General features: G+C 44.4%; 1 protein-coding gene across 14 annotated transcripts in view; it reads right to left on the reverse strand.

Moving 5' to 3' along the window:
* TJP1 (tight junction protein 1) overlaps positions 1-16,355 on the reverse strand; it is a 160,744-nt gene that overhangs the window by 19,453 nt on the left and 124,936 nt on the right. For all 14 annotated transcript variants that reach the window (XM_039340157.1, XM_039340145.1, XM_039340144.1 and 11 more), the window contains 12 exons: positions 15,538-15,811; positions 13,658-13,761; positions 12,882-13,050; positions 12,461-12,587; positions 7,287-7,429; positions 5,481-5,586; positions 4,685-4,835; positions 3,741-3,849; positions 3,431-3,650; positions 966-1,150; positions 501-596; positions 140-222 (listed from right to left, as the gene is read on the reverse strand). In XM_039340157.1, coding sequence (XP_039196091.1) covers positions 140-222; positions 501-596; positions 966-1,150; positions 3,431-3,650; positions 3,741-3,849; positions 4,685-4,835; positions 5,481-5,586; positions 7,287-7,429; positions 12,461-12,587; positions 12,882-13,050; positions 13,658-13,761; positions 15,538-15,811 — 1,767 coding nt within the window. The remainder of the gene's footprint in view (positions 1-139; positions 223-500; positions 597-965; positions 1,151-3,430; positions 3,651-3,740; positions 3,850-4,684; positions 4,836-5,480; positions 5,587-7,286; positions 7,430-12,460; positions 12,588-12,881; positions 13,051-13,657; positions 13,762-15,537; positions 15,812-16,355) is intronic.

Consider the following 16,355-nt stretch of genomic DNA (forward strand, 5'->3'; position numbering starts at 1 on the left):
TAAATAAATTCAGACTGATGAAAACGGTAATGTTGCATTTTTGGGAGTTTCCAGAATGGGCAAAGATAGTAGGAAGTACAATCATTCTCAAGAATAGGATAAGGTTTGTCGGGGGAAACAGGAGCATTCATTTACTTACTCTGTCAATGATCTGTTTTATTGTGTGAAGACGAATGATGCCTGAGCTACGTTGATCAGTCCCAGCATCCCTGGGCTCACTTTCTGTTGAAAAAAAAAAGGGAGCACACATTTCCATTATTCAGGAAACATTTTAACAGGTATCTCCTTTTCAGTGCCCCCCTTGCTCTGGAGAAAAGAGTGAGCTCTGGGTGCAAAAAAACCCTCTTCTAGATGTCAATGCTTTTCATTAAAGGTTGTGTTTGCCGGCAGTCATAGTTGGCCTGGCTACGTCCATTGTCCTCCCTCTTCTGCTACCCGCTTCAGCCTTTTGCTCAGCTGAGAAAGCGGCAACTGATTCAAGAGGACGGCGAGGTGCTTACTGGCGATCTGATAGATGTCGGGCTCCTCGCGAGCCAACTTCTCCCGTGCAACATCTGCAATTGGTCCAAAGATGGTCACCGGCCGGAGAAATCCAGCTAGAATGAAAAAGCAACATCTGAGTAAGTTTTCTCCTGAAAAACACTGAGTGATGTGTTGATTGGCAAGAAAAGGGTCTGGACTGGAATCCCAAATCCCTTTGGGAGAACATCAAGTAGAGGAGCAGACGCAAAGTCACAATCTTGGTGACCTATCAAGTTTGTTGATCAGACTCCCTAGGAACCTTTCAGGATGAAAAATAAGTAACTAAAAAGGATTAAAAAGGAGTCCTCTCCTCTTCAACTCTGTCTAAACACAAGCTTCTCCTCACCACTGTTCCTAGAGGAGCATCCTTCCTGCTTGAGCAGGGGGTTGGACTAGAAGACCTCCAAGGTCCCTTCCAACTCTGTTGTCTTCTTTAAACCCACCTTCTCGGAGGACCACCCTCTCATAGGCAGGAAACTTGGTCTGAACTGGTTGGGCAGACAGATCTTCTCTGCTTTTTCTCAGGTTTCGCTTGGAGCTGCGCAGACCTCGGAATCTCCAGAAATCTGCCCGGTCCCCACCTGCGGTCTTTGGCAGGGTATACTGGACACTGGCCAGCTGCTCAGCCCTGGGTGAAACATACAATAACACAAAACAATGGAGACCTGCAAAGCGAGGGGCCAGTGATATCCAGCAGGACAGCTGCCTAATTGCAAAGTAAGCGAAGCGAGTCAGCACAACGAAAGGACAGGTAGTCCTGGGCTTATGATCACAACTGGGACTATGATTTCTGCTGCTAAGCAAGCCAGTGGTTGTGAGCTGCATCTGATTTTATGACCTTTTGTTGTTCAGAGGCAACTGGACTTCCTTGTTTTTCTTTGAAGATGTTCGCTTCTCATTCAAGAAGCTTCTTCAGCTCAGAGCTGAAGACAACCAGGACCTGGACGATGGAGAACCTCCGTAGACATTCTAAACACGACTTCAGCTGTCTAGGCCAGGGGAGGCAACCTTGGCTCTTTTATGACTCGTGAACTTCAACTCCCAGAATTCCTTACGAGATTATTGACATTAGAGGGACATGACTTGCAGTTGGGATGGCATGCTTTCATATGGTAGGGGAAAAACAGAATATATAGCTATTTCCAGAAACACCATATAAGGAATTCTTTATTTGTGGTCTGGGAGAAAGTAAAGAAAAAGCATTATTTGAAGATTCCAAATTGGCTCTCAACTATGGAAGCGCTAATACACCCCAATATGCTTAATATGGGAAATATTATAAGATATAAAGACTTACTAACAGATACGGGGGAGTTGAAAACCAAACAACAATTAGAGGAACAAGGAATAAAGATGAATTGGTACATGAGAACGCAAATACAATCTAGATATGAAAAAGATGTTAAAATAGATGGTTTTAACTTGGGGACAACAGAGTTAGATGAAATATTCACGGGAACGGAAGAAAAATGGATAAAAAATGTACAGTTATCTACTACATAGGGAGTTATTGGAGGAACGAGTGAAAAAGACAATGATAAAATGGACAAGGAATTTTGGATACACAATTGAATTAGATAGATGGCAGCAACTATGGGAAAGAAACTATAAATTGACAATGGCGACTGCGTATAAAGAAAATATGTACAAAATGTTCTAGAGATGGCACATGTCTCCAGAAAGATTAGCTAAAATGTTTAAGGACAGGTCTATGAAATGTTGGAAATCTCATCAGATACCAAGTTCCTTCTACCATATGTGGTGGACATGTATAGAAGCTAAAACCTATTGGAATATAATTAGAATATGGATAGAAAAGATGATACAACAACGTATAGAACTAAGACCAGAAATATTCCTGCTGGGTATTTTACCAGAGAAATATAATAAAGAGAAAACATATTTGATTATTCATATAATTACTGCAGCCAGGATTGTGTTTGCACAAAATTGGAAAGCACTGAAAGCCCCCCCCCCCCCAGGGAGAGGTGATTGGGAAAATACTGGAATGTGCAGAAATGAATAGACTAACAATGACAAAGATAAGACAGAGTCAGACTACTATGAAATCTGGGGAACTTTTTATGATTGGCTGAAAAGAGAATACGGTTAAAAGATAGTTAACATCAATTTAGATGGAAGAAAAAGGAGCAGGTAAGGAGGGAGAACCAGGCGACACAGTATTGAATAACCGGAGGTTGTATAAATATTTATAGAAGTATATACCAAGAAGGTTAGATAAATAGAAGTATTAATGTAAGATAAAATTAATCTTATTATATATAATACAGATAGGGAAATTTAGAGAGAGGAGTTGCTCAGACATTACTCCTGAACTGTATCTGAAGAGGAATGAGAGGGAAGAAAGAAGAGGAGAGAGAGAAGAGAGTAAAGGAGGGGGGAAGGAAGTAGGAAGGTTGGAAGAGGAGAAGTGGAGAGAAAGGGGAGGGGAGTGGTGAAGGAAAGAGGGGAGGAGAGGAAGAAGAGGGAAGTAGGGAAGAAAGAGAAGGGAGAAAGAAGATAGAGAAGGAAGAAAGAAAGAGTGGATACAGTGAAAGGGGAAATGGGTGAGCAACACCAAAATTTATGTGTATGTATTTATTTTATTTCATTAAGAGCATCTGATCGATAAGAATGTAAAAAGAATGTATGTTAACACGTGATAAAATATTGCGGTATATTTGTTGATATGCATGGGGAAGAGTTGGGAAAAATAAAAAAATTCTTTAAAAAAAACTCCCAGAATTCCTGAGCCAGCCTTGCTGAGGGGAAAGGGAGAGATGTTCATGCTGAGCCATGCTGGCTCAGGAATTCTGGGAGTTGAAGTCCACGAGTTATAAAAGAGCCAAAGTTGCCTACCCCTGGTCTAGGCAGATGTTGGCTTGAGGGGAACAAGTCTGAAATATACCTGTTTTTGTTCGGTATGATGCCTCTTTCCACTTCCTTGTGATTCTTGCCAATCCGAATCGCCAGCCAGGAGCCAAGCTTGCCGTTGTACAGGGTGTCCACCACGCGGAAGACCTCCCCTTTGTTGAAGCTGAGCCCGTACGGAGACTCCTTCTCGTACTCAAAGTGGGTTCGGATGTAGAAAGAATCTCCCACGTCAGATTCCACGATGCGCCGATAAACTGTTACGATAGAAAGGCAGAAAAAGCGGCTGAAGGCCTTTGTCGCTGGTCAAGCGAATCTAGCAAGGCCAGCGAAGACCGTGGACTCACCGTCTTTCTTCTTCTGTGCCAAAATGGTGACTTCTTCTCCTTTGGGAAGGTCAAGCAAGAAGAGAACAGCTTCCTCTCGGATGATGTTGGTGAAGTCAACGTTGTTTACCTGGTGCCCAGAAGGAACATTAACTTTACAAAAATAAATGTATAATGCAGTGAATCCAAGCAGGTAGCTGTTTTTCTGAAACAGCTGTGCTGAGTTTCTGTTGTTTCTTAGGTTCCAGATGTTGGGTCATTTGACTGGGACTTGGTGCCCTTCACAGACACCAGTAGATTCTCCCCAGAGCACCTTCTTAGCCTTCTGCTATAACTTCTTTAACTTACGTGTGCTGCGCTCTGAACCTCCTTGTTTTCTTGCAGACGTTTCATTACCCAACTAGGGAACTTCATCAATGCAAGAAAACAACCAAGCTCAGAGAACACCAAGACCTCCTCCTCCTCCACGCTGCAAACCTCCCTCCCTTCTAGCACTGATGATGCTACCTAGTTGGGTCATGAAACATCTGCAAGAAAACCACTAAGATCAGAGAGCACCAAGGACTGCACAGTCCATCATCTCCCCCCCCCATTGCAAACCCCACTTCCTACCAGCGCTGATCATGTTACCTAGTTGGGTCATGAAATGTCTGCAAGAAAAAAGAAGAAGCTCAGAGGGCACTAAAGACCCCACAGTCCCTCTCCTCCTCTTCCTCCTCCATACAAACACTTCTAGCACTGATGTTGTTACCTAGCTGGGTCATGAAACGTCTGCAAGAAAACCACCCAGCTCAGAGAGCACCAAGGACCCCACAGTTTAGCCCTGAGTTATAAAGACTCTCCTCTATCGGCCTTTCCTTCTCTCTGCTTCTACAGATACACCCAGGTTACATCTTTAGGGCCTTTTACACAACGGTTGCAGACGGTGCAGCTGGACTGGAATGAAACCAGGGCTGCCCACCTACCCTGAGAATCTGATCGCCTTCTTCCAGGCCTTCCTTGGCAGCAGGGCTGTCCTCCAAGACGCCAGCCACGAAGATGCCAACGTCGTTGCCACCAGCCAACCTCAAGCCAACGCTGTCGCCTTTCTTGAATTTCACAAGCTTCATGCTCGGCCTGCAAGAATTAGAGGAGCAGATTTTTAATCCGGGGGTCTTGCCGGCTCCCGTTTTTTGCATATCCTGATGATTTGGATGTCAGGACACAGAGTCAGTCAAAAGCCCCTCTTCATTTATTTTTGTCCCCAAGTCCAGAATATCTTACGTTAAAAGAGAGAATATTTAAATCAGCATACTCCTCCAAATAAAAAAAAACTTTTAATACAGCGGTTTTCAACCTATGGGTCGCGACCCCATTTGGGGTCGATCGACCATTTTACGGGGGTCGCCAAACAATGCGATCCGCCATTTTCCCCCCCTCAGGGGGTGGCGCCACGCATGCAAGCTGCGCATGGGGGCGGCGCCACGCATGCGAGCCGCGCCACGCATGTGCAGCACGTTCATGCGACGGGGGTCGCCGTCACACAAACGTTGAGAAACGCTGTTTTAATAACTATATAGAAAACATAAAAATTAAATTTAAAACACTTAAGTGACATTATATAGCATTCGAGGCCCAGAAAGTGGCAGTCCGAATAGCCTTATCCGTTGGCCAGGAACCAACCGTCCATTGTACATGGTCCATGAAGACGACGGCATAGCAGAAAACATTCAGGACGTGGGCTGGTGTGAGACACGGGACGAAAGGCGGAAATCCCCTTACCGAAGCATCCCGTCTTCATGCGTTGAGTTTGGTAAAGGGCCGTCGGTGGGACTAACGGGTAAATCCACGTCGGGCTGTCCAGCCTGCGCATAGACGGGCTTCGGTTCTGTTCAGACAAGACAAAACGTGGCATGGGATGAAGGATGCCTTTTAATGAAAACGAAGCCAGGACACGGCTGTGATTTAAGTTCACCCTTGTGTGCCACTGGGACTCAACAAGAACTCTAGAACTAGTTCATCTTGGGCTCTGGAGTATAAGGAAAGTGTGCCGTGTGGGGTAGGGTTTAAGGGGTTAGGAGAAGAATGGGGAGAGCCCAGGTTCTAATCCCCCACGAGGGTTGACTTTGGGCCAGACCCTTTCTCCTTCCAGCCTAGCCTACCCACTAGGGAGGAAAATAGGAGGCATCAATGGGAGAGGGTTGAGCTGTGGTGCTCTCTGAGCTTGGCGGTTTCCTTGCAGATGTTTCAGGACCCAATCAGATAACGTCTTGGAAAGGAGTGGGGTTGGGGGGGGAGGAGGAGGAGGGGGAGGACAACTACTGTGGGGCCCTTTGTGTTCTCTGAGCTTGGCAGATTTCTTACAAATGTTTTCATGACTCAGCTAGGTAACCTCATCTGTGCTAGAAGGGAGTGTGGTTTGCTCTCTGTTAATATACAAGTGGCTTGATGCTGGTCATCAGCACTAATGATGTTTCCTAGTTGGGTAACAGAAGTCCTGAAAGAAAACCACCAAGCTCAGAGAGTGCCAAGGACCCCATAAAACAGGAGGCGCTGCCTAGTCTGTCCCTCGCCCTTGAGCTGCTGAATCAAAGGCAAGATAGAGATCACCTAAATCAGTGTTTCCCAAACTTGACAATTTTAAGGCATGTGGACTTCAACTCCCAGAATTCCACAGCCAGCAACGCTGGCTGTGGAATTCTGGGAGTTGAAGTCCTCATGCCTTAAAATTGTCAACTTTGGGAAACACTGACCTAAATAATAAATAGTCTTGCATCCCCAGCACAATAATTACTGGAAGGCAGAGAAGCAGCTATAAAAACATTTGGCCTGTCTCAAGTTCATTTCCTTACACAATTCAGAGATATCAACACCAAGATTAGGAGTGAGTTAAAACAGCTGTTTATAAAGCTCCTCCATCACCATCTGGCTGTTAATTTGGAGTGTGGGAGACCACGTAAATATAGTAGGAGTGCAGATAATAGGAATGTCTTTGGGAAGGTAAATAAGGAGTGGATTATGATGGAATGTTTGGACTGGTGCCAGGAGATAATCCTAGGCTTAATTAAGAACAGGCTAATTGGAGTCTAGAAGTTAGCCTGTCCCAATAAAGATCGAGTTTCCTTGGGTGTATCTTCCTTCATGCATGCATCCATCTATGTGTGCCTGTGTATAGACAGTCCTTGACTTACGACGAGTTCATTTAGTGACCGTTCGAAGTTACAACGGCATTGAAAAAAGGGACTATTTGTGACTATTTTTCATACTTACGACCGTTGAGGCATCCTCACGGTCGCGTGATCAAAATTTCTAGCCACTGACTCATATTTATGAAGGTTGCCATGTCCCGGGGTCACAAGATCCCCTCTGGCAACCTTCTGGCAAACAAAGTCAAATAGGGAGCCAGGTTCACTTAACGACCGTGTGGCTCACTTAACAACTGTGACGAGAAAGGTCATAAAATGAGGCAAAACTCCCTTAACTAATGTCTCGCTTAGCCACAGAAATCTTGGGGTCTGCTGTGGTCGTAAGCCGAGGACTACCTGTATATAAAAATTTTAAAAAATTAAGTGCCAGCTTAATCCTTACCTGGAAGTGGCGGCGTCTGTTTGTCGTTTTTTTCGGCTACGGATTCTTCTACGGCTTTGGCTAGAGAAGCTTCCTCCACGTTCTTCACAGGTGTGGAAACTGCTCCTGGCTTAGTTATTCTTTCATCATCTCTATTCCGATGACTACATCAAGAGAAACAAAAAACTCCCTTTCAACTGGCAGCCATAATGATAGGCTCTAATGAGGAAATCCAGACATTTCATAACAAAGATCTACTATGGGAGGTGGCACGAAACAGGGAATAAACAACCTGTTTGGGCTCTCTGGCTGCACAATAATCCACTGAAGGCCTCTGAGAACTGGCCCTTCCAGATATGTAAGAGATTGGACAACTATCTGTCTGAAATGGGATAGGGTTTCCCGCTTGAGCAAGGGGTTGGACTAGAAGACCTCCAGGGTTCCTTCCGACTCTGTTATTCTGTCATTCCATCCATTTGGTCACAGGGACCTCAGAATGGCCTACAGGGGAATCCAACCTTGGCCAATTTAAGATTTGTGGACTTCAACTCCCAGAATTCCCCAGCCAGCCACAGACCATGCCACCCCAAAAATATGAAACAATGTCAGATATCTCAGTGTCTATCATGCTGAAAAGTGGGGAGAAATAAAGAACTAGTAAAAGAGCCAATACACCCATCAAGCTAATGTAACAGAATAACAGAGTTGGAAGGGATCTTGGAGATCTTCTAGTCCAGCCCCCTGCTCAGGCAGGAAACCGTATACCATTTCAGACAAATGGCTGTCCAAACTCTTCTTTAAAGCTCTCACTGATGGAGCACCCACCACTTCCGGAGGCAAATTGTTCCACTTGTTAATTGTTCTCACTGTCAGGAAATTTCTCCTTAAATCCAGGTTGCTTCTCTCCTTAATAGGTTTCCATCCGTTGCTTCTTGTCTTGCCTTCTGGTGCTTTGGAGAAAAGGTTGACCCCTTCTCCTTTGTGGTAGCCCCTCAAATACTGGAAGACTGCTATCATGTCACCCCTAATCCTTCTTTTCATTAAACTAGACATACCCAATTCCAGCAACTGTTCTTTTATTTGTTTAGCTTCCAGCCCCTTAATGTGAATCAGTGATGGACATCTCCTCACTCTGGACCAGCCCTAGCAGAAGAGAGGCAACCACGGATGCAGTTTTGAGGATGTGCAACATAAAAAAAAAAAAAAAATCTATATTTATTCTAACTCTCCTTCCCAGGCACAGCTAATATGCTCATGCACTCTAATATGAGAGAATAGCCTTGAGGTTGAACAGGAATGTTCTTGTTACTCTCTGAATTTGGCTATTTTCCTGCACCCACCACCCAATACTAACTTATCCTTGGTGAAATAATTAATATGCAAAGCAAGATTGATTTTAACGGCTGCTTTTCTCCATAAACGAACAAGTAGGCTACAACATCCAACCCAGGACTTGGCTTAGCTCTGATGGATCCACTTCCTGCAAGTAGATGGCACCACTGCCTCTACAAATTCATGATCTCAGAAGAGACCACTATATACAACACACTTCCTTGAAAGAGAACTTCAACTGTTGCCTAGTAAACACAACAGTTCCTTGAAAGGTCAAGAGCTCTGTACTGAAAGTCATCCCTACTTAAGAAATGAGAAGGTCCCAGAATGAGTGTGATTATGATTACCATTACAAAGATAGGATTATCATTGCAATGACAATTACTGATTGTGCCATCATGTGCTTGGCTTACTGTGGACTAAATAGGGAAAAGTCCTAATGCTTTTATGGAAAAAACCTGATGATTCCCAAAGCAAATATGAATACTAAATTTCGGGCAGAAAAATTTCACGTAAGTTCACGCAGCAGGGAAGATCTAGAGCAGCTTAAGATAAATATATGGAAAAACCCAGCTTGATAGGATATTTTCTAATCACTCTGGAATTTAGTAGCATCATTAAAATAAATATTTCTGTTTAATTAAAGCATTTTGTTTCTCCTGTTAACATATCACAGTGCATGTATGTTGCAATTTTAAAAGGTTATCACCAAATATGGTATTTCTGATAAACTGAGAGCCAGTTTGGTCTAGTGGCCGGACAGTAGGAGACAGTGAGTTCTAATCTCACCTTAGCCATGAAAGCTGGTTGGGTGACTTTGGGCCAATCACCAGGAGACAGTGAGTTCTAGTCCCACCTTAGCCATGAAAGCCAGTTGGGTGACTTTGGGCCAATCACCAGGAGATGAGGGGTTCTAGTCCCGCCTTAGTGATGAAAGCCAATTGGGTGACTTTGGGCCAGCCTCTCTCTCTCAGTCCAACCCACCTCACAGGGTTATTGTTGTGGGGGAAAGAGGAAGATACGTTGGATATGTTCTCTGCCTAGAATTATTTATAAAAATGATCAAGGCAGGATACAAATAAATAAATGAAAAACAAGCGAACGTTCATCAAAAACAAATTCTCCAAAGACAAAACAAACATGGGAAGAAGGATAGCATTTTCTGGGCTCTCGGGAATCATTTGCAAGGTATCTCCCCCAAACGTTTGAATTTTGGAGGAAAGATAACTCCCTATCGACCCATGGATGCAGTTCTCCTCAGCCCTTTGGACAGACAGCAAGGATCGTCCAAGCCATCTATCTAGCAACCGTTCCATTCTGGGGAGACTCAACCTGCCTGTTGCAGCCTTCCAGATGTGCTCTGGCTCCAGGTGTTCCTGGAACGCTGCAAACTCCCAGACAAAAAAAAACAAACCACCCGGAATGGCTGGTTTGTTGTGTTCCAGAACCGCCACGAGGCTTCTGACATATCCTTCAAGAGTAACATTACAGCCCTAGGATGGCTTGCACCAAGCTATTCCTTAACCGAGAACAATTTTGAGGAACACCACCTCAGGGAGAAAAGCTCCTTCAGCCTTAGAAGCAGGGAGGTCAACGACAGAGGAGTTCAGGAGCCGCGCAGGTTCTGCCTTCGGTATGTTGGGATTCCTGTTTGCTTCTCAGAACGCAGTGAACTGCCTGTTAACCTCCAGCTCTTCAGCTCTGAAGTGTGTTCTTGAAAAGCCAACACTCAAACGCTGCGTCTTCAAGTGGCCCTTCCTCAGTTTCTCCTGCTCTCCACTGCACCCGCCCTCTGCTTAAATAGATGAATTATTCTTCCATGATATTTATGTGGACCGTGACAACTCCATTGCCTATGCAAAAGCTGATCTGTCAATGTTCCAAAAATCTCTCCAATAGCAAACTTGGCTTTTCTTGGTCCTTAACCTCTCACAGAATCCCATAAAGTTCACGTGGAACCTTTAAGTTCTACGGAAGACAGTTTGAAGAACGCTGGGTTACTTCATCTTTCCACCTGGAGGAAACCTTCAAGGATGAAGCAGGGGGATGCCTTTCATCCCTAATGGAGAAGGTCAAATAGAGCATTTGTCTCCTTGTTGGAGAAGACATGTCCCGGGCAAGCTGGCCAGATTCATCCTAGGTCTTCTCTACTCCAGGGATAAAACAGCTGACCTGGAACAACTAATTCTTCTATCTCACAAACCAGCCCAACAGCCCAGCAGGATCAAGGTTGCCACCAACTGTAAATGTTGTATCCACACATTAATCCTGCACACCCTTTGCTCATGATTGTCTTTTTATATCCAATTTATTGCAACCACTGGCTAAGAAAAATAAAAGAGCTGAATTAAATATGATTCCAGATGCTTATCCCCCTGGGATTATCTCTACCCACAGATGGTAAAACAGATTCTTCTGTAAAAATTCTGAATGAGGGGAACCCAAATAATATGTACATGGAAGACAAATATCATGGTGAGAACACCTCCCAGACCTATCCTAAATTTTGAACTTTCTAGTAACTATTCAATTTTGTTTTGCTTTATATATGTGTGTGTGTGTGTGTGTGCACGCGCACACACATATATATATATACATACATATATACATACTTACATATATATACATGTATACATACATACATACATACATACATACATACATACATACATAAAAAGGAGGGTGCAGGAAGCATCATGACACTGTCACTGTTTCTGGATGACAGAATGTTGTTAAAAATCACAGCCACATTTCCCATGACTCATCCAAGGTGTGATTTCACTCTGCAGGTGTTTTTGGCAATCGAGCTTTGACTTCTAACATCTGTGCTATGTCAGAAAGGATCTTGGTCTTTATTAAAGGATGCTCAACATGGCAACATTCTAAAATAACCTTCAGTCACAAAACAAGGGAAGTCAGCTACAGGGTGATTTCATTAAGGGCTGTTTATTTTTTATGCATTGTCCTCCACCCTCCCCATCAAAACATGCAGATTCCATCAGGCAGGTCTCGCGTTTAGTAGGGCTAACTCCATCAACCAAAAGTGTAGCTAATATTTGAACCTCTTTCATTAGAATCATTTCTGCTTCCTTTCCACAGTGGTTTTTCTCAACCTTGGTGGCTTGAAGATAGGTGGACTTCAACTCCCAGAATTCCCCAGCCAGCAAGATTGAAAAATATTGCCATATTGCAAAAATATTGCAAGCCTTCTCAGTAGCACTTCTGCATCATGGATAGTATCCAATTCTTTTGTGGGCTGGGTCTTTCTCAAAATGTTTTTAATTGCAGAGAAAAAAAAATTCAAACTTGCCAGATGCTAATTCTCCCAAGGACCTTTTTGTTGAATCTAGTCAAAACTCTTGCTTAGAGAAATCAGGACAGCCTGCAGGATCCAGTCAGGACCAGAGATTTGGGCTTCCAAGCTTTCAGAACTGGTGCTGGAGCCCATTCTCAGGAAACTTCTCTCCACCAGCATATCTGATTATCTCCAGAATATAGTCTGGAGAGAGAGAGAGAGAGAAGTTCCTTCAGGATGGGCTCCAGAACGAGTCCAAAAGCTCAGAAGACCAAACTTCTAGTCTCAGTGACCAACCCAGATTGGATCCTGCAATATTATCCTGGACACATCTATTCGTCTGGACAGCCTTACCGCTAAGCATCTAATTCCCCAAATCCATACTTCCCCTTAGGTGGCATCTCAAGAGGAAACCCTCCAGAAGACCCCATCCAAAGGTAAGATCTAGCGCTTTGGAAGAGATGGATCCACTGATGTCCAGTGGTGCCACCCCCACCCCCAAGCAGCCATCCTCCCATCCATCTTTCATCAAAAAGTCTATTTCAAAAGAGCACAAGGCAACCATCACCTGCCATTGTTGGGCTGCTGTGGAGAATGTTCTGACCTCTGGTCAGGAGATCGTGAACGACTGCGACGGGGCCTGTCATGGGATCGGTTGGAATGATCAGATGCCAGCGACTGAATTTCTGAAATGTCTGTTAAATAAAAGTGGGGGGTTTTCATGAGATGATTTAGAAGTAAAAGGATGGCATGAGCTTCCCTAAAAATGAACACAAGCTTGGGCAGGACTTGGGTGGGCCGTCGGCTTTCCAAACAGGATCTTCACGGTTTGCCCAATTTGGTCAGTGGAGGGTGGGCTCTTTAGGCATTTCTTCAGCCCTTCCCCTGCAGCAGACCCCAGAAGGCTTGTTGTTCCACTTGGCACATCACAACTTTTGGTCAACGGGGAGCGACCGACAGCGTGGCGAGAGAAAGACACCGCTACTCACCGTCTCTTTCTGAAGCGTTGGCTGAGTGGATGCTATCGGAAAGATCTGGGACGTTCAGCAGAGTTGCTCTCTCATCCCTCTGAACCACCATCTTCAACTTTCCCTTTGACCTTTCTATCAGGGTTTTAGCATCTGTCAGGGACATATTTTCCGTGACAGTTCCGTTGATCTGCAAGAGAATAGAGGGATGACTGGTAGGAGTAACCAATGAGAAATTAGCATCTACACCAGAGGGATGTCCAACCTTGGTAGTTTTTTTTCAGACTTGTGGACTTCAACTCCCAGAATTCTCCCACCTTTTGGAAAATGGCTGGTTGGGGAATTCTGGGAGCTGAAGTCCACAAGTCTTAAAATTGCCAAGATTGGATATCCCTGATCTATACTTTCATGGCATCTTTGAAGAATTAAAAGGGTAGAGTAGGGTGGAAAATGCCACCGGTTTTGTCTAGGACAGCTTGTTCCGTCTGCAGCCTTTTGATCTGCTGCTACCTCCAGCAAACCAGGATAGATAAAAGACGGGAGAAAGCGGGTTTAATGTTTCCGCAAACTTGATTAATAATATTCCAGCTCTTCTGTCCTTTAAACTGTTGAATGGTTTTATTTAATACTCCAAAATGTATTTTTTAAAAAACAAAAACAAACCCAGACGTTTCAAAACAAAGAAAAGCAACTTCAAACAATGGCTAAGTGAACGGTGATTAACTTGAGGATGGCCTGTACTCTGCACAAAAGAGATGCTCGAACACGAGTATAAAAACAAAGAGAAAGAGACATACCTTCAGGACAACATCGCCTTCCTGAATGTTGCCGTCTCTGGCTGCCAAACTGTCTTGAGAAATTTCTTTCACAAATATGTGGCTGGCGAGGCGCAACCCGTATTCTGTGCCCAAACAAAAACAGAGCGAGGTGTGGTCAGCTTGGAACAAGGACAGCACAACTTCTGCAAAACCCGCTTTCTCTGCAAACTGCACTTTCCTTGACTCTACCAGGGCACATTTCGGGGGACAGAAGTTGACCCTTGTTTGGTTCTTTTTTTCCTTCGGCAGATGAAGAAGAGCTGTTGTCTCTTCTTTGGGAAGGAGCAGGAGGAGACCTTCGCAGTGATGGTTTCCCCCCCCCCAAAAGTTGGAATGTTCTGCCAACAATATCCAAAGCCCTCTTTATTTTCCTGGACTTCTGCCCACCTAGCTCAGTGTACTTCAACATCGGCCATTCAGATATGTGGACTTTCCAAGACCACCAGTTTTAAGGTGTGTGTAAGGACCCACCCCACTTTGCATCTTAAGAAGACAGAACTCTTGGAATAATTCTTCCAACAGGAATCCTTTATTAAGGGAAAATGGTTGCAGGCGTTCTAGACAGGACTTGGGGTCCAAGCTCTCCCATTCGAGGTTTTAAGGGGTTCCCCAGTAGCCCCACCCAATCACCCCCTCTTCCAGTGACAGTTTCAGGCATCACAATCCCACCCCTTTTTTCCTTTCTGCTGGCTGGATGGAGACTTCAGATAAACTACATGAAAGGTAAATAGCCTCCTTTATTATGATAAGGCCTTTTGGTGCTAACCACATTCAATCCCTTTGAAGTTGTACATTCAATCCCTTTGAAGTGAGGGCCATAAAGCCCCTTTGTTTACCCCCTTCCCTTTCTTTATGACAGAATCCAGAGAGGGCAGAAATGGGGTTTTCTATAATTGATAACTGGAGATGAAGTATAATTGGATTCTGACATCGTGTGGACTTTCGACTCCTAGGATTGACTGAGGATTTCTTGGAAGTTCAAGTCCAGACCTGTTAAAATGGCCTAGGTTGAAAAACACTGTTCTAGATGAACCACATGAAGGGATAATCCATAGTCTTCCAGCAGCTGGGATCAATCCTGATCTAGCCCAATAGGACCTACTCTAGACCTGTCAGTCAGGGATGGACCACCAATCCCTCATTTCTTTTTCTTCTTTCCTTAAACCAGTGGTTTTCAAATGATGTGAAGATGGGATGCTCTAAAAAGATAAAAGGACTTGCACAACCTCCTTCCCCCGCCCATGAATGAAGCTAATGATTTCACTGGGATTATAGTTAGACAAGAAACAAATATACCACTCCCTTTTTATTAAATTTTTAATTTATGCATCGTAGGGATTTTCAGAGTTGCAGCTCTGCAAGACTGGGTGAAAAACAAAGCGTGCAACAAGGGGGAGGGGGAGGAGGGGGGAGGGGAGGAGGAATAATGGTGGAGGAGTCAAGGAAGAGTTGGAAGTTGATTTCTACACCATCCTTTATACATTTTTGGCCAACTCAAAGTGGTGAACATAACTAATACTTCAGCCTCCAATTTTCTCCACAATAACTTCACAGAGAAGGTCCTACTCTTAAAAAGAGTAGAGAAAGTACTTTTGGGCAACATGGAGTTATCTTTTCCAAACAAGATGGGTGAACTCACTAAGATTAATCCCCTATGGATTCCAATTCTTTTATGCTCCTGATCCATTTTCAAATAATTCAGCTAGAACCTAAAGGGAACCAGCTCCCCACAACCCTACACTTCGCTCCTGTCCCTGATTTGATCCAAATGGCGAAGTGGGGTCCAAACCGAGGGGGGGGGATTTAATTCTTTAATGAAGCCCATCCACTCAACCGAGGTACCTAAGAAGTCACGGTACCTTCATTCTTCCTCGATTTCACCAACGTGACCTTGGTAGGCTTTGCAGGTTGGCTGGAAGCCAGGGATCTCCGGTCTGATCTTGGTGACACGCTCCTTTCTCGACTTGCGCTCCGATCCCTCGTCCAACCTTTCTCGGGCCTTCTGCCTGTAGCACCGTGGGAAGCCCTGGGGTCATGCAGTTCCTCTTCGTAGCTGTCCTCGTCGTTTTCAGAGACTGGGTCAGGATCCGTCCGAGTCACTGGGATCTGGACTTTTTTCATTCTTCGGATGGTCTGGAAGACACCCAAGGGCACCCGTCATTCCTGGTGGAGACGTCAAGCTGTCCACACGCCAAACACGGAATGCACAACGTTTTGGATAGCAGGATGGCTTTTAAACATTATTAATTATGTTGAGGTCAGCAGCCCTTGTCTTGTATACATAGTAGTGTAATACCCAGGAGAAAAGGCAGAGTTAAATTACAGGTAGTCCTCAGTTTACAACAGTTCATTTAGTGACCGTTCAAAGTTACAACATCACAGGAAAAAGGGACTTATGACCGTTTTTCACACTTACGACCACTGCAGCATCCCTACGGCCATGTGGTCAAAATTCAGACGCTTGGCAACTGGTTCATACTTACGACAGTCGCAGTGTCCCGGGGCTCGCGTGATCCCCTTTTGTGACTTCTGACAAGCCAAATCAATGGAGTAAGACACATTCACATTAACATAACAATGCAGTGATTTGCTTAACACTTGTGGCAAGAAAAATCGTAAAATGGGGCAAAACTCCCTTAACCTGTCTCGCTTAACAACAGAAATACCTCTATTCCTT

Source organism: Crotalus tigris, unplaced genomic scaffold (genome assembly GCF_016545835.1).
Source record: "Crotalus tigris isolate CLP2741 ecotype Arizona unplaced genomic scaffold, ASM1654583v1 scf7180000017741.1442986301:2390832, whole genome shotgun sequence".
Classification (NCBI taxonomy): domain Eukaryota; kingdom Metazoa; phylum Chordata; class Lepidosauria; order Squamata; family Viperidae; genus Crotalus; species Crotalus tigris.